This window comes from Ochlerotatus camptorhynchus, unplaced genomic scaffold (genome assembly GCF_037179485.1).
Source record: "Ochlerotatus camptorhynchus isolate MF236.1 unplaced genomic scaffold, CSIRO-AGI_Acam_v1.1 ptg000383l, whole genome shotgun sequence".
Lineage (NCBI taxonomy): Eukaryota > Metazoa > Arthropoda > Insecta > Diptera > Culicidae > Ochlerotatus > Ochlerotatus camptorhynchus.
In genome coordinates, this window is record NW_027040870.1 from 2803671 (window position 1) to 2827879 (window position 24209).

At 40.8% G+C, this 24209-nt stretch overlaps 1 protein-coding gene across 2 annotated transcripts in view; it reads right to left on the reverse strand.

Moving 5' to 3' along the window:
* Positions 1 to 22516, reverse strand: part of dmrt99B (doublesex-Mab related 99B) — a 98797-nt gene extending 76281 nt beyond the window's left edge. For both annotated transcript variants that reach the window (XM_065233046.1, XM_065233045.1), the window contains exon 1: positions 22359 to 22516. In XM_065233046.1, coding sequence (XP_065089118.1) covers positions 22359 to 22505 — 147 coding nt within the window. In that variant the 5' untranslated portion in view covers positions 22506 to 22516. The remainder of the gene's footprint in view (positions 1 to 22358) is intronic.
* Between the last annotated feature and the right edge of the window lie 1693 nt (positions 22517 to 24209).

Sequence of the window (24209 nt, forward strand, 5' to 3'; positions counted from 1 at the left end):
ACTCTATCAAACAATAAAAATCACACCGACACAACGACAAGGTTGCATACACTGCACGCAAAACATCTTATGATTGCATCAATACTGATTCGCTTCGACCCATCTTTTTTGCTGCCCAGTGTAATTTTTGACATCTATTGAGAAGTGCCTATTTTTCGTATTGTGTTGATTGTTTTCTGAGCCGATGTGTTAAAATTATTGTCATTCCGTGAGATTTGTGTTTTATATCCTCCACTCGTCATCGCATTCATAGACAATACCCCTTCGCGTTGTTTTGCTACATCTGGCCCTCCAGGAACTGATACTAATACTAATACTGGACATCAGTGTTTCCGATTTGAATGAAACATTACTCATATGTTTCCTGCTACCAATGATTGCATTTTTCATTTAAATATGATTTTTTTTCTTTACAGTAACTTTTGAAAAAGGCGTATTAAAAAAATTGATTATGTTTTTTCAAAATATCATAACACGAAAGCACTCAGATCACAGGATGACATCCGAAAATAAGTCGTAGGTAGTTAAATTGACTTTAAGGAAAAAAAACTTAAATAAAAAAAAACTTAGTAAATTAATATTAAAAAAACGACTTTTTGATGAAAAAAGTGACTTTTTAGTGACTGACTTGAAAAAAGTGACCAAGTCACTAAAAAGTGACCTGTTACCAGCCCTGCTTCCGCTGCATCTAAATAGAAACGGGTAAGTATAACAGTTACCATATGGATCATTGCAGCTGAAGTGGGTACAGAATTTTTAAAAGTTGTAGTCGATGTCACCGATTTGAGCCAAACTTGGACAAAACGCTTATTTTGGCATTTTGAACAAACGGCTTTTTTGATCTTGCTCTAAAGGGCCTAGATCCTTCTGGGCTACAACCCTGGATTTTCGAGATTTAAAAAAAAAAATGGTGGGGTTGTGTACAAGACACGACCGCATGGTTGACTTAGACTACGTTAAGCTGTGTAGTGAAATTCTCGTGCGTTTTTATAGATATTGATTTAAAATACAGTAGAAGTAACCTATGATTTCGGTCCTATGTACATATTTTGGATTTCCTACTCAGTAAAACTTGGTTAAATTCAGGACCTCATAAAAATGCTAATACATATTCTATTAAATTTGGTTCCTAAATAACAATCAGATATGAGTAAGGCTTTCTTCAGGTGATGCATTGAAGCGTTCAACAATGACCGTCATGATGGCTGATATTCCCTATCACTTCAAGATTTCTAGGGCACAAATCTTGGACGGTGACATCACTCATGAAATTGAAACTTCTTGTGTACTGAACTGCAACAAACGTAAAGTTCCAGTTTCTATGTAATAAATTTTGTGAGGGCTGATATCTGTACTCTTGAAACTTTTATATGGTAATGAGATTGATAAGAAATAAGGTTTCCTCAGCAATTCAACTTCAAAACGCTAAACGGAGTGCACAATTTCGCAACAATGTTATGCAACATTTCATAGTTGATCGGGATATCAATAAGCCATGAATCCCTCCAAAAAGTTCTCGGTACATCTTTTATCTACCGATTGAACAAATAAAAAAAATATACTAAGGCTGTGTTCCATTTGGAAAATTTTCACTTAGATTTGACACTTCGAAAATAAATTAAGATGTTCGAAAATCCCTCTGTTGTACATCGGCCGATTTGCGAGAAAGCGTCTGTCAAAATTGATTCCTTGTCTGTCAGAAATAAGTCTGCTGGATAGGCAGGTTTATTTGAAAATTTTCCATCTGTCAAATATAAGTAAACATTCACCAAATGGAACACAGCCTTAATAACTTGAGCACAGGATCGTTTCTTGTTGTGTTTGTCGTATTAGATGCTAGATAAAAACTTCTTTTATCGATATGTGTGCTGAAAATACCTGGGCCGAGTGGATTCAAGGAAAAAGTCGATGAAGAGAATCTTGTCAGTGTTACTTAGGACCTAATGCAATGTTCAGCTTGAATTGTTTCGCTTAGCTGTAGCAATGTAAACAGAAAATCGATGAAGAGAATCGAACATTACAAGTAGCCCCTTTTGAACGCTCACTTTCGAATTTCAGAACCTAGCACTGAAAAAACTTGACTTTGACTTTAAATGATCTATATTTCTTGAATTTGTGTGGTTTACATGTATAACTTATCAAGTGACACAGATGCGTCTTTTCAACTTTAGTTCCTGTGAAATTTCAATTATTATTAATTACAGTTCCTAGTCCTATCGGGCCTGTTTTAGAGAATGACCACCTTGGTGGGATTGGTTTGTTTTAAAATTTGAAAAAGGAGACTACTTATAAATACTATTTACAACTACAACTAACCTACAACTACTATATACACCTAATCTACTATATACAAATTGCTTATCAAAGCATGTTCTGATAAATTACATTTTTGTGCAAATTTAGTCTTAATTTCATTAATTCTGGAATCTATTTTGGCAATGCCTGCCTCTTCGTGTAAATTTGTTATTCTAGTGTCAAAAGGACGATCAAGTACCATCCTCAGCACTCTATTCTGAGCGACCTGGATTTTGTTCCTGTGAGTCTGTGCACATGATTCCCACACCGGAGCTGCGTAAAGGATCGCAGGTGCTATGATTTGTTTGTAGACGGCCAGTTTGTTCACCCTTGAGAGGCGGGATCTGCGGCAAATCAGCGGATACAGACACCTAACCAAGGCAGAACACTTAACTACAGTTTTCTCTACATGCGCACGGAAGAGGAGCTTTTCATCAAACAACATCCCGAGATAGGTAACTTCGGCAGACCACTCAACCCTTGTGCCATTCATGATTACAGTACAAGATGGAGCCGGTTTCAGTTTGGGCGATTGCCGATGGAGGAACATAATCGCTTGTGTTTTGGAGGCATTGATTTTGATTTTCCACGTGGTGGCATAATCAGCAAAGGCGTTAAGGCATCGTTGAAGTTTGTTCGTTATTTCGCGAGGCATCCTTCCTTTGACGGCTATTGCGGTATCATCTGCGAACAGGAAAAACACGCAACCGTCTCCAAGGAGAGGAATGTCGGAAGTGTAAATGCTGTAAAGCAAGGGGCCCAGCAGACTGCCTTGCGGGACTCCTGCTGGGATGGAAAACGTGTCGGAAAGACAACCATTCAACGATACCTTAAACGACCTTTGCTGGAGGTAGTTACGGGTGATTTTAACCAGATGTAATGGAAAGTTGAAGTTACAAAGCTTGTATACAAGCCCATTGTGCCAGACATTATCAAACGCTTTCTCAACGTCTAACAATGCCATGGCTGTGGACTTGGATACAGCTTTGTTACTTCGGATGTTATTCATCACCCGCACTAGCTGGTGATTGGTGGAGTGCCCCTTTCTGAACCCAAACTGTTCCGGAAGGAGAATGTTATTTTCCTCGACAAACTTGAGCAAACGATTGAGAATGAGTTTCTCGAACAATTTGCTCAGCGCTGAAAGGAGGCTGATTGGTCTGTAGCTTGAAGACAATGTTGGATCCTTACCGGGTTTGCGGATTGGTATGATTTTTGCTATTTTCCAGATGCTTGGAAAGTAGTGCAGTTCCAAACATCTGTTGAAGATAGCGGTTAGAAGAGACTGCACTTTCATGCTGAGTCTCTTCAAGATCAAGTTGAATATACCGTCAAACCCGGGAGCCTTCATGTTCTTGGTGCATTTCAGCGCTGAGCAAATCTGTTGTACTGTAATCATATCCGCCGGAGGCACGACACAAGGGGAGGCATCTAGGTTTTGAACGCATTGCGCAACCTGATCTTCGAGCGGACTTTGGATATTCGAGCCAAGCAAATGCGATGAAGCGACATGCTCGCCAATCGCATTTGCTTTCTCCTGTGGGGTGATTAGAAGCCGATCGTCATCATTTTCGACTTTGAGAGGTGGAATGGGTTTGGGATGAGTTTTCAGGACCTTGGCTACCTTCCAGAATGGTCTGGAGCGGTCGTCCAGATTCTGGACAACACGCCCGAAACTTTCATTTCGGAGTGAGTCCATTCTGGAAGCAATATGTCTGTTCAGATCAGCCATTTCACGTTTTTTGCCCAGATCTCCAGTCCTCTGAAACTGGCGTCTACGAACATTTGACAGGCGAATCAAAAGTTGGGTGTGGGAATCAATGGCAATAAACTTACCCCTCACAGGAACTCGTCGGACGCACACCTCGTCAGCCACGGTTATGGCTTGGTGGAGTCCCTCCAACGCTCGGTCGATGTCCTCCACGGTGTCAAGCGGCGGGTTGTCGATGATGTACCTGTCTACCACGCGTCCAAACTGGGCCCAGTTTACGCTATGGTAGTCCTTGCGCAGGCTTGAAGCAGGAGCCACGTTGCAGCCCAGTTCAGCCACCACCGGTTGGTGGTCGGAGCTGAGTTCGTTTAAGGCTACCGGCTTGGACAAGCCGGTATTTGAAAGAAACAGGTCTAGCGTCGATGGGTTGCCTGCCGGTGAGATGAATGTTGGCTCGTCCGAGAACCAAATGGAGTACAGCCCATGCTGTGAATGGTCGAACAGCAGACGACCGTTCTGGTTCTGCTGGTAGTTCCGCCAGGCCTCATGGCGAGCATTCAGATCTCCTCCAACTACGAAGCGGGAACCGGTACGGGTGATGGTGGACAGGTCCTTCTTAAATTTAGCCGCTAGTCCACTGCTGGCGGCACACTGTCGAGGGCAGTAGACGGCGATGAACTGGACGTATCCAGTCGACGACTCCACCTCCACACCAAGAGCCTCGATGATAGAGGTGCGGATATGGGACAGAGTGTGGTATTTTATTCCTTTCTTGACGACGACCGCAACACCACCCCCCCTGGAGCTGGTGCGATCAAGCCGGATAATGTTGTGGTCAGGCAACCAGAAGCTGTCGCCGGACTTTAGATGGGTCTCGGTTAGAAGGCCCACGTCGATGCTGTGCTTGCGGAGGAAGTCGGCAAGCTCAATCTTTTTTGCTCTTACGGAGCAAGCATTCCAGGTGACGATAGTTAGCGGTTTAGACGCCATACTGGATGATGAACTTACCGAGCACTTGGATCTGTTCGGGCTTATTGCGGCACTTACGAAGAGCACCGGACATGTTGACGAAAATTTCCATCAGTTCATCCGCTGAGAACAGATCGGGGTTGTTGTTTTGCGCTGTTGGTTGTCTCCAGAATCCAGGGGGGGATGGAGAGCTTTGGCCAGCAGAATCACCGGAAGTTGCTTGAGCGGGATGCACCCGCGAATTCGCTTGTCTTTGCTGAGGAGCACGAAGAGGCGGGAAATCCTCCGTCCGAAATGCCGGGACTTTGTCCTTCTTGCCTCCTGGTTGGTTGTTAGTTGCCACCTGTTTTCGGATGCGTTTGAAGTCCTCGCGTTTGGAGCACTGTCTGTCGGAACCTTGATGTGCACCACCACAGTTGGCGCACTTTAACGCCACGGCTCCATCCGCAGGGCAGTTGGAAGTGGCGTGTTCTTGCGCGCAGTTGCTGCAACGTGGCTTGATGTTGCAGTTGCGGGTACCGTGACCAAAATTGAGGCACCGCTGGCACTGCGTTACGTCACGATGGCCGCCACGGTATGGCTCCCATCGTACGATGATGGAGTAGATCGATCGGATGGCTTGCAGCGCATTGAGAGTCACCGTCCCTTTCTGGAAGTGCACCAGGAAGAGGCAATCCGGGTACGTCTTCACGTTTTCGTCTCTCCTTGTCATTCGGAATACAGCGATTGGGGCTAGCTTGTACCGGTTGATTTCATCTTCGACCATCTTGGGGTCGAAATTTGGTAGACCCCTGATGACTACCTTGAAGGGCTTCTCACCGGGGATGTCGTGCGTGAAGAATTCCGCCTTGGAATCCTTCAGATATTTTACGGCCACTTCGTACTCCGCTTTTGTTCGCAGCATCACCTTGGTGCCGATCCTGCCGAGCTTAAACTCAGCGGCAACGCCCAGCGATGAGAGATCGCCAATCAGCGTGTTGAGTGGTACTTGCTTCACCACCAGTGGAGGAAGCTTGATTTTCACCGCACTCGGGCCGGCAGAATTCTCGGTTTCGACGGCGTCGCCGAAATCACCGATGTCGCTGGCGTTCGTCGCGGTAACATCGTCGCGTCCGCTCGTACCATCGGACTGTCCTTGATTCTTCTTCCTCTTTTTCGTCCGCCTCACCGTGACTGAGTTGGTATTTCCAACATCGGTGGGCAGAGTAGCGTACCTATTTGAGGTAGGTACCGAGCTACCCTCACCACTGTTCTTCTTCTCCGCTTGGTCACGAAGTCTGCTCCGAGAGCGCTGTCTTCCCATCACGCTATGCGACCGACACTACTGACGACGCGACGTGCAGTATATCTGCGAACGTTTGTAACAAACTATAGGTTAATCGAACAACTCGACAGAGCGAGCAAAGACCGAACTGTACTGCTTGACGTTCAAGCAGCTAATGATGTGCACTGAAAAAAACTCGACGGTACCTCTATTTATGCTAAGAGATAAGCATTGCAAGTCCCTCCTACTTGAAGAATTATGCAATCGAACGGCTGGCTATGCCTCGCCTCCATCAGTAAAAAAACAGCTAATCTAAAAGCATAAATAGAGGTACCGTCTGATAATTTCAGTGCTTGGAACAGAAAACTGCAATCTGTGTAGGAAAATCCTTCTCATCACCACAAAACACCCCGTTCCTGTTTTCTTATGCAAAATAATGAATGTGCGTTCACAAAACGCCCGAAATCTTAAAAACCATATTAAGATTTTTTTTAATTCAATCAATAGATTAAAGATTTACCGATAATTAAATGGAGGGATTTCAAGCTAAAATTTTCTGATCGCGAAATATTGATTTTTTTTCCTTGATTTGTTTTCCGTCGATCTTGTTTTCCGTGCTGAGCACCAATGGGAAGGCAGCTCCCACACCTGGACCCTACCTATCGACCCATCAACTCATGAACCGGGGACCAACGGCTTTACTTCCCTTCCGAAGGAAGGCGTGATCAGAGATGTTATCAGAACATCCCTGTGGCGCCGACTAGGATTGAACCCAGGCCTGCTGGGGTGAAAGGTAATCACGCTTACCACTACACCACCGGCGCCGACTACGAAATATTGATGATCAATACCGAAATTGTCCAACCCGTTTTGTGTGGTGTGCTGCTGATTTTCAGTGTTGCTAAGTGGGAACTTTCAAAAATAACGTAGTACAGGGTGCGTGACGAATTTTTGCAGTAAATTTCAATTAGTAATTTCTCATGCTTGTGCGTCATGATTTAGATATATTTGGCAGCACTGGATAGCTTATACTGTTAGGTGTAAGATTTAAACAAACAATGTTGAGTAAACGTAAATATGTCGAAACAAGAGAGCAATCTGTCAGCCGTTGTCGCTTTGTTGCGCGCCGGAGTATGCATGAAAGAAATAATTCGGTCGGTAAATGTGTCTGAAAGAACAGTGTATAATATCAAAAAAGGCTTGGGAAAGTTATAAGACGGAGCACCTGCTCATACTGCTAATAAAGCACAGAAATGGCTTACGGAAAATATTTCGTAAATTTGGGAGGAAGAAATTTGGCCCCCAAGCAGTCCCGATATCAATCCGTTGGATTATTAATGCCCTATTGTATATATAAAACATAGTCCAACGGAATACCAATAGAACCCCTCACACCACACTTAAGTCGCTAAAAGCTAAAATCAAGGCATTGATGACATCTATGGATCGAAACATTTTAAAACGTGCATACTGCAGTTTCCGGAAGCGTCTAACAACAGTCGTCGAAAGGGAAGGCAATTTTTTTGAATAAATTTACTTACAACTTCCATATGTTGCGAAAGAAAATAAATCGCACAAAATTCATTGCTAGAATAACTAGGGGAATTTACGTATTCTCGTCAATCTAAGCAGCGTCCGCACTTCTATTGACATTTTCACAGCGTCACGCACATATATGACGTGTCTGTTTGTTAACATTCATCTGCTGCTTGCTTCTCTATCCATTCCAATCGACAGAATTCTTCAAAACTGTTTGAAAGCGTTTTTACAACGCTCTAAACTTCTCAGGTGAGTGTGACTATTGTCGGCAGCCTCGTTTTCTTCGGCAACCTTCCCATTAGAACTGCGTGTTAACCAGCTGTTCTATTATCGGCAACTCGAAATCAGCCCCATTTTGTATTACGTATGCTTCATTTGAAGAAAAATCTGGCATAAAAGGATTGCTCGGTCCTACAAATATAATCAGATTGAAGCTGAAAGACTGAAGAATCATTTGGATACATTCAGGGAAGTGTGTTGATGGTAAAACATAGTGAAATTAACGTTTAAATTTTGATTGACGAAAACAGTCAATGGGTGCCGAAGCCGACATTTACCCTAACTGGTGTATTTTTTCTCAAAAATGCCATTTACTGCAAAAATTCGTCACGCACCCTGTAGTTGAGGGAGGAGAGGGGTTTCATAAGTTGGGATCGGCCATGTATTAGGTATATTGCAAAACACGCTCCGAGGGGTAAGGGGGTTAATTTGTCAAAAAACAGTATACGTAATTTATGAATGGCCCAAATTTTACTTCCAAGGCTGTGTCACAATGGGCGAGTTAAATTTATCTCGTGGTTAAAAGTGACAGATGAGTTATCGAATAACTCTGCTTATGAGCGTGGTTATTTCGGACCGACTAGAAGTTCAATTTTGGTAGCCGTGGCTGAGCTCTGTTTGAAAACTGATCAATTTCCGGCATTTTCGAACATTGAAAATACCTTTCGAAATGTCACGATAAAAAACTCGGCAATTGGTACACAGCCCAAGAAGTATTTCTCGATTACTTTTTCGAAGGAACGTATCAGCTTTTGTAAACAACGCATTTGATCGTCGATTTGGCGTAACTGGTAGCTCATCCACGCATGCTAACACTACCATGAGATAGATGAAATTTTCCCCTACCTGTTATAGTGGTGTTAGTATGTGGGGCGAGCTATTAGTTATGCCAAACCGACGATAAAATGCGTTGTTTACAAAAGCTGATATGTCATTTCGAAAAGTAATCGAGATTTGTAGTTATAGCCAAGAAGCTTGCGCCATCGAGGCGATGCTGCTACCAGCAGCCAGTGATCTTGAAGGGAACGACGCGCAAAGTTCGAGATGCAAAACTCGAACGCTGCGCGCTTGACAGGAACCGCCTTCCTACTGCTGTTTTATAGCTTTTCAGATTCAAGCAGCACGATGTGCAACCAAATTGTACTTGATTATGAGGACTGGGTTTGGGGAGAACGTTTATTTCATGAAAACAGTGATAAAATTATCACTTTTTATTTGTCCATTTTTAAAACAGTTTTTATAAAAAAAAATCGTAAAAAGCGTTTATTGCAACAGCTTATGAAAGGTATTTCCAATCGATTGGTGTATTTGGATTTTAATTTCATCTATAAATGACAGAGTTATAAGCGTTCAAAATCTTACACCTTTTTGTGGCGGTCGCAATTTTAGGTGTACGTCAAAAAATATGTTTCAGTAGAGATTACTCCGTAACCAAATAAGCTATTCGTTATATTAGAACGTCAATTTGAAGTTTTTTTTTATGTAGGTTCTTATAGATGTATCTACATTTTGTTTTTGTTATAGTAACTACAGTAAACGTTATAGTAACTAGAAGTAAAGCCGTTGGTCCCCGGTTCATGAGTTGATGGGTCGATAGGTAGGGTCCAGGCGTGGGAGCTGCCTCCCTTGCGTCGGTAGCATTGGTGCTCAGCACGGAAAACAAGATCGACGGAAAACAAATCAAGGAAAAAAAAGTAAACGGGCTGATTACCGGCAGGCATCCAAATAGTCTGGACATAGTTGAGACAGCGGAATGTGATTCGCAATCACTTGGACAGAACGCTTGATTTAATATTCTCGAATGATTTCACCACAGAATGCAACACAGTTGACGAGGCACCAGATTCAGTTGTCGATACTGACCCTCAACATCCAGCACTCGTTTTCACGGTGTATTCTTCGACGATAACTCCAGTCGTTGAAGACATTGACAAACATGATCGTGACTTTACTAACGCGCTCAACTCTATGCTTTCGCAAGTTGATTGATCCACTGTTTGCCAATGTAGCAACGTAGATGATGCTATTAGCAACATCATTGGCATACTACGCGATTGTTTCACACACTGTCTTTCGTTGTCAAGACCTCGCAAGAAGCCTGCTTGGTCGAACTCACGTTTACTGTACCTGAACTATTCGATCCAAGATGCTGAAGCGCTGGCAGAGATCACAAAGCTTGCATTCAACCAAGTTAGTCGCAGCTATCGTAGCTATATCCGTTACTTGTACGGCCGGTATGTAAGACGTGTTCAGAACATTTTACGCAGACATCCGAAGCAGTTCTGGAATTTTGTAAATTCTAAACGAAACGAAAGCGGCCTTGCATCTACCATGCGCTTGGATGATCAATCTGCTTCCTCTGTAGAAACCAAATGCGAACTGTTTGCTTCACGTTTTGCAAGTGTGTTCCAGACATCAATCTCGTCCTTCGGCGAAATGCCCATCGGCGAAACATCCTTCGGCGAAACGCCCATCGGCGAAACATCCTTCGGCGAAACGTCCTTCGACGAAACGTCCTTCGGCGAAACATCCTTCGGCGAAACATCCTTCGGCGAAACATCCTTCGGCGAAACATCCTTCGGCGAAACGTCCTTCACGTACCTGCAGGTATAAAATATACGCCATTTTGGTTCTTAGCCTCTTGTCTAGTAACTCCTACCTCCTCGCGGTGCCGGCTGTGGTACGAGTAACCATAAGAAAGATCGAGGGGGACTCCTTTCTTCAGAGGGCGCTGCCTGTCCAAGCGCCTGCTATCCATGATAGGAGCGGCTGATCATCGTCCTCGTGCCAGTGTGGGACTCTAAACAGAGCTGTACATGATGGTCCTCCAGCGGGACCAACAAGCCAATGATCGCCGTTTCTTCAAGTTCAACATCATTAACGTGCACTGCCCGCAAGAAGGAAGAGCTGATGACGAGAAGGGAGCGTTATACGCGCAGCTGAAGCAAGTGTAAGACGGCTGCCCTCAACAGGACGTGAAAATCGTCATCGGCAACATGAACGCTCGGGAGGCGATATACAGACCGGTAATCGGGACGAACAGCCTGCATGTCATGTCGACCGACATCAGGCAACAATGTGTGGAATTTGTAGCCTTTCATGGAATGGTAGTCGGCAGTACTTTCTTCCCCCTCACAGCCCCACAGCCACTTGCAGATCATCTGACCAACACAGAGAAAACCAAATCGATCAAGTTCTAGTCGTTCTTACTTACTTTTGCTAGTCTAACGTCTCTGATGATTTCACCAGCTGTACGATGTTGCACCAACTCTGTTCATGGCTGTTTGTCTAAAGTTTCTCGAGCGTCCCACACTTTTTAGGTCTTCCTCCACTTGGTATAACCATAGAAGTAACTCTAAGACCAAAAGGTCCCGAAGAAACGTGCTCAACTTTTTGGCTCAGCTCTGGTACTCTCTTCGGTCCCAAGCTAATCGAAGCACCCCTGGAAACATAGGAAAATCCACGAACCCCTCATTTTATCTGTCAAACTTTCAAAGCGAATAAAAAAAAGCATAGTGTAGTGCTAGAATTCCAACTGGAATGGGGTACGTTAATCGATTTGCTTGGAACCAAGAGGCTAGTCAAGGAGTGAGCCAATTTTGAATCGTTAGTTTCCACCGGTTGGTATAACCATGTAGTTTATTGTTTCCTACCCGGGACATCCCGGGAAATTTACCGAAATTCACTTTTCCTGATTACCTGGAATCTGTTCCAATTTCCCGGGAAACATTTTTAGAAGTATTCTTGAGTGAAAGTTACAAGAAATTTACCGGATTAATAAAAAATAAGCTTCCTAGGAGAAATTTATAAGCAAATTACAGAGGAATCTGATGATCTTTTAAGGATAGTAAAAATAATGTTCCAGGAGTTGTCGGATGAACTTCCTGGGAAATCAGAAAACATTTCCATGCCTAGCGAAAAGACTTATCAAGGAAGTCGGACGATACTTCCGGGATGCCAAAATTGTTTTTGGAGATATTCAAAACGATTGAATAGGAACATCCAATGAAAGTATAAACAAACTTTCGGAAGAAATTAGACTAAAGGTTGAACACGAAAAACATTAAAAACGCTGCCATTAAGGCATTTTTTAATAATTTTTTTCAAAACAGTACACTCAAAGATAAATTAAATCAAAAAAGCTTAAAAAGTATGCAGTTTCCCGCTTCACCTTATTGAGTCCGGGCCATGATTACTTCGGCAGTAGTAATGCATGATTATATTTGAAATAATCGTGCCAGTTTTAAATTTTATTCTTTTTAATGTTAATACATAATTAAAAAAGATTCAAATTCCATCAATAATTATTAAAATAGTATGAAAAATAATTAAAATTTATTCAAAAAAGATGAATTTCAATCTAATCAACCATGATTAAACTGCCCGAGTAACCAACAAGCCTGCTTATTCGCCTTTTTGCAATATAAGGATGGTGCAAGGCTAACTTAGTGCATGCTAAGCTTTATATTAGCCGCATATTAGCCTTATATTGCAAAAAGGCGAATTAGCGGGCTTGTTGATTACTTGGGTGGGTTTAATTAGAGAGGGTCTAGTATAAGAAAGGAGCGGACTGGCTGGTTTTGAGCCAAAAGAACTGTTAAAGCCAAAGCCAATCGAGCAGCGCCTATCTTGATTGCATTATTAGCAGTGTTGCTAGAAATCACTAGACCCTCTCAAGGTTTAATATCCGATGATTATTTTTTAAAAAGAGAGTATTAATTTTTAATCATTCGATATGATTATCAGTGTAGGCATTGGTTGACAGGATAAGTTCGTTTGTTTACAACATGGCTTTACAAGAGCAAGCACATTGCGATTCGATCCTGCACGCTCGAAACAAAATTCCCGGTCTATCCACTCCTGGCAGTTTTCGGTCAAATTCCTGGGCAGCAATTGTATACCTCGGTTGACCGGGAGAGTTCTCCGGAAGAATGTAAAATCAAAGAGAAGTCAAAATTCCCCAAAAAGTTCCTTTTCTGGAAAGCAATCTGCAGTTGTGGGCTGAAAAGCTAAACTTTCATTACTTATGGGAGCATGAACCAGAAAGTTTACCAGGATAAGTGCTACGGTAGAGACTACTGCCTTTTCTGCAGCAGGATGAGGAGGATTGCCTAATCTGGCTGAACTTGGCAAGCCACTACTCTAATTCCACCAAACATGGGTACAGCGAAAATGGCGTCACAGTGGTTCCTAAGGAGATGAACCTGGCCAATACTGCGGAACTAATACCAATTGAGGGATACTGGTCAATTGTGAAGCACATACTGAAGAAAAAGGGTGGAACTGCAATTGACCTGAAGGATTTCAAGCGGAAATAGGATTTGTAAGCCAAACAAGTGGGAGCAGGGCAAAAGACGATGGGCCATGTACGAAGAACAGTTCGACAAATGGTCTGTGGTAAGTAGGGTTACCATATGGTATCCTAAAGGAGGACATGTCCGAAAATGTCCTCCTTTTTAGGCCTTGCATTTTCTTTAATAACATATTCATAACATTGTTTTCAAAGAGCGTTTTTTGCAGAGCTTATTTATTTAATTATGTCGCAACCTCATCTTATCTGGCAAATGCCGTTCGATGGTGGGACTACGAGTATACTTCAACTATTAACCCCTCTACATTTATATTTGACAAATGGTTAATTTTCAAATAATCCTGCTATTCTACCCGACTTATTTCAGACAAACCAGGAATTAATTTTGACAAACAATTTCACTAAAATCGGCCAACAACAGAGGGATTTTCGAACATTATAATTTATTTTACTAAAATTTGACAATTCGGAAATATATTTTAATGTTCGAAAGTGTGATTTTCAAGAAGGTTTTTGTCAAAATTGATTCCTGGTCTGCCAGAAATAAGCGTGGTACAAAAGCAGGTTTATTTGAAAATTTCATATCTGTAAAATTTAAGTTAAAATTCACCAAATGGAACACAGCCACACAGATTGAATCTAACATGTGTTCAATTTTGACGTTCTGGTTCTATGGGATTTTAGGTATTTTGTTTAGGCCGCTACCATATTGAGACTAAAGAGGCAAATCGAATGTAAGGAATAATATCAATAATGGGAATGCTTTTGTAAAGAACGCATAAAATTTGGGATGGTTTTAAAGCTGTAAAGCTGTAGTTTTAATGCAAATAAGCTAGACTAAATCATTTCCAAGTATCAAAAATGAATTATGAAGGCTAGTTTGATGAATTTTTCAGAAGTATAACGAGAAGATGAATTTAATTGGTAACGACTAAAAGTTATGAACAATCTCAATTGAAGCTTTACAATTCATGAATTTTGTGATAGCGCACATATTTTTAAAACGTTTGATAAAAGCTCATTGTCCTAATTTAATGTTAAGAAAAGGAATCATTGTACTCCTTAGTAAGAGATGAACTAGCCTATGGCTAAAAATCTATATAATAAAGAAAAAAAAATGTACTCCTTAGTCTCCAAACCCCAAATGAAATGTCCTCCTTTTCAAGTTTTTGATATGGTAACCCTAGTGGTAAGAAGGTAAACTGAAACAATGGTCTTACAATAAGCATAGTACCTACTAATGTATATCTGTTCAATGAACTATGGAAAAAAAAACGCTATTTTAGAAGTCAGAAGGACTTCTGAACGAAGCTTCCGATGAAATGATATATTTCTGGGGAAGTTGGAAAATACTTCTAGGAGAATTTGGAAATGACTTCTGGGTCAAAAGAAAATTGCGAGGCAGCTCGGATTTTTTTTCCGATGGAAGAAACTTAATAGTTTTCTGGTATCTGAACTAAAATATTTCGAAATTCCCGGGAAGAGTCATAGCTTTATCCTGTTTATCGGGAAGCCAAAAATGGCCGGGAAATGTAAACACTGATTTATCTCACTACGCTCCTTGTGCATTGTCTATGTCTCATGTCCATCCTTGCTCATGATACACTTAGTACGGGGGTGAAGTTTAGCAGACCTTAAGGTTTTGTGGAGTCATGATCAAGTTTTATTACCAATATGGGATATACTAAATATCTTATACTCTTAGTGTAACCATTATACTAATACAAAATTTAAATTTTCCGCTCCATAGCGCTCAAACGGTTTCAAATCGGGTTCTGAGTAGCTTCCCAAAATTGGGATCATAATCACAGGGCTGATAGCGAGTCACTTTTTAATTTTTTTCAAACCAGTCACTAAAAAGTCTCTTTTTTTAAGGCCAAGTCACTAAAGTCACTATTTCTTTAAGAACCACAAAGCGGTTCTTTTAGCATCCGAAAATTTTCGGGAACTTTTATGAAGTTGCAGGTGTCAAGCGAACTTGAGAAATATAGAAAACATGACGGGGATGGTGCATTTTTTAAGAAGCTCTAAGTACCTCAGAAAAGCTAGATCTAGAGATTTTTTGGGGAATTTCAGACCTTAAGAGCAGTTTCCGGAGCTTTACTCCAGACTTTGGAGCAGTTTAAATATCTATGATCGTAAATTTAGAAAAATTCAGGTTAGTTCCATGATGTGCTGAAAAAAAATCGAGAACCCTTAAGATGTTCCGAGAATTTCAGGGAAGTACAGAATCTTTTAGAGAATTTATGAAAAATTCAGAAATATTTCATAAACTTCGCAGAAATCCAGAGAATTTCAGGGAAATTTAAAGATTTTTACGGAAATTCCATTTATTTCCGAGCAGAAGAACCGAGATCTTCAATAGAATTGAAAGTTTTAGGGAATCTTCGAGAACATCAAGACAGATAGAATCAAAGGGCAGTTCAAACCATTTCAAGGAAATTGTAGAAACCTTAAAGAAGTTGCGAGAATCTCAGAGAATTTAGATGCGTCCGGGAATTATGAATATATATCAAACAAATTGCCGGATTATTAAACAAATTAAGAGAACTTCAGGTAACCACTGATAAGTTCAGGGAAAATTGGGGTTATAATACTTAAGGGAAATTGTCGAAACTTTAAGGCAAATAATTGAATTTCAGTAAAGTTGTGGGTTCTTAAAAAATACTGAAAATTCCGGGCAGTCTAGAGAACTTTAAAGAAATTCAATAATCGTTTAGGCAGTTTAAATACCACCAGGAAAGTCTAGACTATTGAAGAAGTTTCAAATAAGTGTCGATAATTTAAGGGAAGTGAACTTCTAAAAAAAATCTTGAGAACTTCAATGAAAATCATAGAACTATATTAATTATTTCGTTCTTATTCCATGAAAATTGCGGTACCATAAAAGTTCCAGAAATTTAGAAAAACTTCGAAAACTTCACAGAAGGACTGTGGTCTTCACAAACATTTCGAATACTTTATAGAAATCTATGGACCTTAAGGAGTGATCCGCGAACTTCAGTATTTTTTATGAACATTGGGGGGGCCAGTTCCTTTAGTTTCAGAAAATTAGTGGGAAGTGTAATGCAGTTCCCAGATTTTCAGATAACTTCAGAGACGTTATAAAGTTAATTGAGGTCTTCGCATACGTTCAGAAGCTCACTGAAGCTTAAACATTTTTAGGGCGGTTCAATTAAATTCAGCGCAATACAACAAGATTCATGAGAACTGCTAAAACTTTAGAGAAGTTTTGAGAATTTCAGAAAAGAACAAAGAACCTCAGAGCAGTTCCGTTAACATTAGAGAAATCACATGAATTTTAAAGAAGTTTAGAGAACTTCAGCGAATTGTTAAATCTAGATAGAGCTGGAATTAGGGCGTAACAGCTTTTGTAAACAATTACTTCTCTCGTTGATTGCTAGCAACTCAAGGCACGCCTACACAAACCAACATATCCATCGGTATTCGATGGTAATGTTGATTTGCCAGGGAGGGTCATGTCTTTCGAGAAATCATCGAAAGAAGTCATTGTTTACAAAAGCTGTTACGCCCTAATTCCAGCTCTATCTAGAAATGTTTAAAGGAGATCCATGATCATTGAAAAATTCAGGAAACTTTAGGAAGTCCTAAAAAGTTCAGGGAAGCTTAAGAATTTGATGATAAGTATTGTGAGTCTCACGCTAGTTTCTCAAACTACAAAAGAATTTCAAGGCAGTTTCATTAACTTCAGTAAAAAATTGGGAACTTTCAAGTAGTTCTGAAAACATCAGATTAGTCCATTCCATATTCTACGGAGATTTCCATTGAAACATTCCTCAAAATTTTGGTGAAGCTATCCTCCGAATTCAATTTTCTTTTAGTTTTCCTTGGAATTCTCCACAATAAGAAACCCTTTCGAAAGATTCTCCGAATATTCATTGAATTCATTTCAGATTTAATTTTCAATCTCACTCCGTCCCTTAGAATTCTACTCACATTGAAAGTCTCCTAAGAATTCGTTGGCATTTCTCCTCACAAGTTACTTAGATTTCTTCTCATAATTTGTTTGGCAAACTCTCCTTAATTCATTTTCCGAATTCCTTTGAAGATGTCCTGGAGTTATTTTCAGATTTAATTGTAATCCTCCTTTAGGATTTTCAAAACAATTTCAAGGACTTATGCTCCGGATTCGTTTTCTCCCACAAACTTTATGAAATTATGCTCAGAATGCCCTTGAAATTTTCCTCTGAAGCTCCTCAGAAATTCCTTAGAGTTTCCATTAAAATTTACTTTTGGGTCACTTTTTAGTCACTATTTGTACAACTATAAGTCACTATTTGGTCACTTATTTCATAAAAATGGTCACTAAAATCACTATTTTTAACAGCAGTGATTGCTACCAGCCCTGTAATCATGACCGTAAGAAAAGTATAGTTTTAGACAAACTTGAACTTGAGCTTAGATGACCATACATTTCGTAGTTGCTACTGCGTTATTGATAATTGTACATTGATTCAAATTAATTACAATTACCATTCTCTATGTCTACCCGGGTAGAGGGGAACAACAATACCTGAACAAAATAATATCTTATTTTACCATCAATTTCTGAGCGCACCTCCAGGGGTGCAAAGGGCCTTTGTGAAAGATTTCCATCCTGGGAGATTACTAGCTTTGGCCTTGACCTGTGCCCAAGTCAAATTTCGGTCAACTTTCTTAATTTCACTGTTTAGGCTCCGCCGCCACGAGCCTCTGGGTCTGCCTCTGCTGCGATGTCCTGCTGGATTCCAGTCCAATGCTTGCTTGCAGATTTCGTTTCCGACCCACTTCCGTTCACGAATTTCTGTCTCTATCGGCTTCTGATGGCACAAACGATGAAGCTCGGAATTTGAGATCCAATTGTGGGGCCACCAGGTACGAATTATGTACCGCAGGCATCGGTTGATAAACACCTGCAGCTTCTGAGTGTTCCTTATACACATCATGTTTCACTGGCGTATAACAGCACAGACTTCACGTTCGAGTTAAAAATTTGGATTTTGGTGCGTCGACTGATCTGATTCGCTGGCAAAAGAAGCCCTCGCCTTCTTAATCCGTGCACCTATGTCGCTCTTGGTGCCGCCGTCCGACACTATCTGGCTGCCAAGATATTGGAAGCTTTCGACTTACTCCACTGCCTGCCCAGCTACCGTGAAATTGGAACGGTTTTCCATGTTGACATCCAACGATTTGGTCTTGTTGACCTTGATGGTTAGAGCTGCTTCAGAGGAGCGTTCCACAATGTCGTCGGGCTTACTCTGCATGTGAGAGCGCCGTTGTGCTAATAACGCAACATCATCAGCCAAATCGAAGTCGTTGAGATGCTCCATAGTAATAGGCTGCCACAGCAACCCCCGGTTCGGTACACGGTCAACGGCTCCAACCATGATCTCGTCTATTACGATGAGGAACAGTAACGGTGGTAATATACATCTTTGCCTCACACCCGCGATTACCCGACTCGGGTCAGACAAAGCTCCGTTGGGCAAAACTCTGCATGAGAAAGCCTCGCACTGCGCTTCGATGAGGTGGACGATCTTATCAGGAACTCCCTTGCGTCTCAGAGCGCCCCACAAGTTTTCGTGGTTTAGTCGGTCGAAAGCTTTTTCCTAGTCAATGAATACCAAGTACAGGGAGATGATGCGGAGCGTGACAATATGGTCCACACAGGATCTTCCCGCACGGAATCTTACCTGCTGTCGTCGGAGAGTCGCGTCGATCTTCTCCTGTATCCGACCGAGGATAACTTTACCCAGAACTTTGAGAACAATACACAGTAACATGATGCCTCGCCAGTTGTCGCATACAGTAGGATCCTCCTTCTTGGGGACTTTTCACGAAATATGCATACAACTTATTTTGCTATTACTCAGTTACTAGCCCATAGGTTTTATGATATTATTTTCGTTAGTTTATCTCTTATATCGCTCAAACCAGAATTTGTTTTAAGAGTTCGGTTGTTGCGATTAGATGCGAATGTTGAGTTTAAAATTTCGGAAAGGGTGTATTCGTGCCCACACGGAGAAAAAATACTACCCAAAGTTTGAGTTCTTTTTACTTAATATTGACTTATTGTTGTCAAAAAAGGAACAAGAGATTCGACCCAACGATATAGTTCAGCCCAATAAGTTACTTTTGAGTAAATTGCATGTTCTCAAATTTACGTGAATTAAACTTAATTTTGGGTGGAATATACTTAAAAGTAGTGTTAAATGGAAACTACTATATGCGATTTACTCAAATGAGGGAAAAGTACTTAATTTTGGGTCGTTTTTCGTCTCCGTGCAAGCCTTGTTGCACTACTGAGTTGATCTACCCAGGCCTATATTGAAAAAAAATCGTAGAGGTGCCGGGCGAATGTGTTATATCCTAGATAAATGGTAAGTTACAAATTCGCTGTTGTCGTCGTCGTAGGCGTCGTCGTATTCGCCGTCATAGTCGTGGTCGTAATCGCCGTCGAAGTCTCCGTAGGCAGTACCGTTAGTATATTTCAACAGAATAAACCACCACCGTTGGGTTCCGAAAGCATAAAGCGCAGTTAATAACCAAAAGTTCAATAGTTTAAACCATGTATTTCGGAAAGGGTGTATGCGTGATCCAGTTTGGAAGACATTGTTGGCTGCTTTCAGAGGCATTGCTTCATTTGAATAACTTTTTGTTGAGTCGGTCGTACATTGTGGTAATGTAAGGGGCACGGTGGCTATAGAGCAACTGTTTTTGCTTAATGAGTAGAAGATCATGGGTTAGAACCCAAGATTCATTACATTACTAAGTTCATATATCCAGGCCTCCATTGTAGAAAATCGTTAACAACAGAAATTGGAGGAACGATTCAGAAAAGTAATAAGTATATTTAAACAAAGGTGATGTGCGCCTGAATCGGTTCGGAAGACATTGTTAACTACTTTGGATGGTTTTATTTTATTGTAATAGCTTCTTGTAACCGATAATGAACGATCGTCGGTCGTAGCTTGTTGTGATGTAAGGGGAACGGTGGCCTTAGAGCGACCGTTTTTGTTTACTGAGCAGAAGATCGTGGGTTAAAACCCAAGTTACTGAGTTGATAGGGTCGCGTCATTTGCTTAACAGGTTTTAAAAGATCGCATCGCTTTCCAATGTGAATCCAGATCTAATTTACCCTTCCCACTAACAAAAACATCCTTCCTGTGACAACCGTGGAGAAGCAGAGGTATACTCGGTCTCCAGTAGCAACGGTTGTTGAAATAACAATCCTTGCCCTCCCCGATGACCGTAAGGACGTGACCGGTGCCGTTATTGACTTAAAAAATATGGATTTTCCGGATTTTGTACACTGATAATGGATTGCTAGTCCCAAGCCCCATTCATATGGTTATTTGTGCAAATTTCACTAAATCTGGTCAATCACGGAGTAACAACTACTGAAATGTATGGTCGTCAATGCTCATGCTCATGCTCATATATTGCTCAAACCAGGATTTTTAATATCAAAATTTGCTATTGGTTAGATACTTTATTCTACTCGGGTGTATCCACGTCCAGTTTTGACAATTTCTATATTTTTGACAAGCAAATGAATAGCTTCATTCCGTTTCGCACTCATTTCCCCATACAAAACTTTGCAACTCTTCTACTCAGTACGCAAAAACGGTCGCCACTAGGCCACCGAGCTCCTTACTTCACTACAAACCACTGTGGCCGTCTACCGGATCGGGTACGTTTTCTTCTAATTTTCTTACTAACAGAGACAGCATATTTAGCAGCGACAGTGACATCGTAGCTCTTTCGTGAAGGAGAAAAAGATAATGCGATTAAATTTTCAAGATTCACAATTGCACAAGGAAATTTATACCTACTATTTACTTGTTAACCATTTCGAAATAGGAAAAACCACGATAAATACACGGAAGCTGTGTTGAAAACTATCAATTCCTGTTCCATTTAATTTCCAGTAATGCAGCGCAGATTTTTCCCTCCACGGTGAGACTAGACATTTCATCGAAAAAAAAAAACAAATGGAACCAATCGTCACTTCTTCGTTGATGACGACATTAGCACGAATAGTGAAATTTTCGCATCGTTATTGAAGCTGAAACATTGTAGACGTTAGCAATGACGCGTTATCAATCAATTTTATGTTATCACATTATCCAGATGACTCAAGAGCAATGGAAGATGCGGTGAGACTTTTCACAGTGTGTACGAGTTTATTTATAACAACATTAGTCTTTCCTATTTACGTCTTTGAACAATAGATTACCTTACTTCATAGTAAGATAAGATAAGTGATCATAGTTTTATTAGATCACTAAGCCTCCATCAAATCACGAGAGCACTCCGGGTAATGCAAGCATATCCTTCATCCACCACTAAACCCACACAGGCTGCATGGAATTGAGGTGCATTTAGACACACGCAAAACAGCTGTATAGAAGTGTCGGCGAGTGTAGGGTAAAAAATTATTCCAAAAACCAAAGCTAGCTAGAGTTTTAAAAAAAAAGAGGTTCAGTAAATTTGGCCTCATATCACGTAGCGCTCGAATACAGCATTTGGCTGTATGAATGAAGATAGCAAATTGTTTGTATTTATATTTTCCAACGTTTTTGTGTGATTATTTTGCTTAGCGACGTGTTTGGGGTATCATCCTAACAATTTGTGGAATAGTTTTATTATTTGGGTTTTCGTTCGCTAATGGTATTTTTTTTTAAATTATGGTCCATAATGGTTTTGAACAACGTCCATCTATGGATAACAGACCATACCACAGACCCGTTACCCAGCTGTAAAATGTAAGATTCTATTAGAGGTTTGCACACAAAGCATGCAGAATTTGTCATGCTTCATCGCATGAACAGATTCTGTAAAGTGGTCGTCCGAAGGTTTTTTTTAACAATTTTGTAATTTTTATATTAGCTTCATTTTCGAACAAAGTGTATTTCCCCAAATGATCTGTGACTTAAAAATCATCCTATGAAGGTTTATCTCATGCACTACTATTGATACAAACTCACCACGCCATGATTCCGACAACGTGCACATTTTGGTGTCCTCTGATATCGTTCCGATGCCGCCCGTAGGAAGAATGCTGGTGGCAACGCCCCCAGAACCGGGTGCTGTTGCATCAGATTAGACATATCAACGCCGCTGGGTAAACTCATTTTCACTTCACTTTACTCTGCACTCAAACGCACCTTTGACAAATTTCGTCCAATCACTTCAATCTTTTGACCACTTCAACAACAATGTTTACACCAATGAAACAGATAAAACCAGCAGTTTCCCTAATCTTTGCACTACAATGATCCTTTTTCACGCTTCTATTCACGAACGCGCAACCAACGAAATACTTCAGCTTTCCATAAAACAAAATATCAATTCACACTTGTGGTTCCACTTGAAACAAACTGAAACATTATCTCAACACAGGAATCTACCGTTGTCCAGGAAACCACTCGAACCACCTGGTCCGGGTTACCACACGCAAATAAATAGGTATTCTCGCGAATTGAAAGCCAAAAATCCGATATGCTCACATCCCCTCAACGTCATAACCGGCCAAATCATCAAATGCTACTGATTCAAAATGTTTTAACAATTTCCATCTTCCCGCTCGGATACTGTATGCTACATCATAGTTGTATCTCACTCACCCAACAGGCAGCAACAAAAAATAATACACGCACAAACCGAAGGGGCGGTTTGCATGGTCCTTTCCGAGCTACCCGACCACACGGATGCCAGAACGAGAGAGATGCAAACCCACCGAACAGGACGGAAGAGACCCGAAAACCACCACCACCTCGTCATGTACATAAATGAAATACAATGATACAACTCAGCCAACCAAATCTAACCAAATTGGAAATAACATCGACCTCTGCCGGGGCTTTCCTCCGGTCCTGCCTCAGCCGACCGGTGAAGGTGCCATACGAATGGTGGATCCATATGGATTACGTTGCGGCAGAAGCAGCTGCTCTGGCGTTGAACAGAGTGTAGGTATGGAGCTTGGTCGGATGGTTGAATTTTTCGGACAGAATCAGACTGGAGGAAAACAGATGTAGATATATCTACTCATAAATGCAATGACGTGCCTTTGTCGCTCCAGCGGATCGAAGTTCGAACAAGTCTCTTGAAAGCGGATGCATGAAACTGTTGTTGTACAGGGTTGTATTTCTAAAGTGCTGACACGCGGCATGTATAGTTTATGCAACCGTCACGAAAAGGTGCTAGGTTTTGAATGCTTAGAACTTTGTTATTTATAGAAGAAAATAAAATCCAAAAACACCAATTGATAGGAAATAACTCGTCAAATTTGCTTAAATAAATGCTTTTACAATTTTCAAAAAATTAAAAATTAAACAATTAAAACAGATGTGCAAGTAAAAAGTGATAATAATTATCACTGTTTTCATAAAATAAACGTTTTCTCCAAACCCAGTCGTCATAATCAAGTACCACTTGGTGGCAAATCATTCTGCTTGAACCGTACAAGTTATAAAAGAACGCTGCTGTCGTGCCCAGTGATTTATCTGTAAACATACAGATTTTTTTCAATATTTTGATACAGATATCAGATTACAGATTTTTTTTTTTTTAAATATACAGATTATTCAAGTAAGAAGAACATGAATATAAAAATCATTTTTTTTTTTTTTTTTTTTTTTTTTTGATAAATAATTGTTTCTTCTTTTTGAGCAAACGTATTTTTCACCAATGAAAAAAATCTCAAATGTAGAGGAAGATTCAAGCAATTTAATGCAAAACCCCAAACGTTTGCGTTGTTTTATTTGCTCACAAAAAATTCCTAAAATCGTCGAGTTTTTGACGTGTTACTTGTATTTCCCCCCTTAATGGACTTCTGA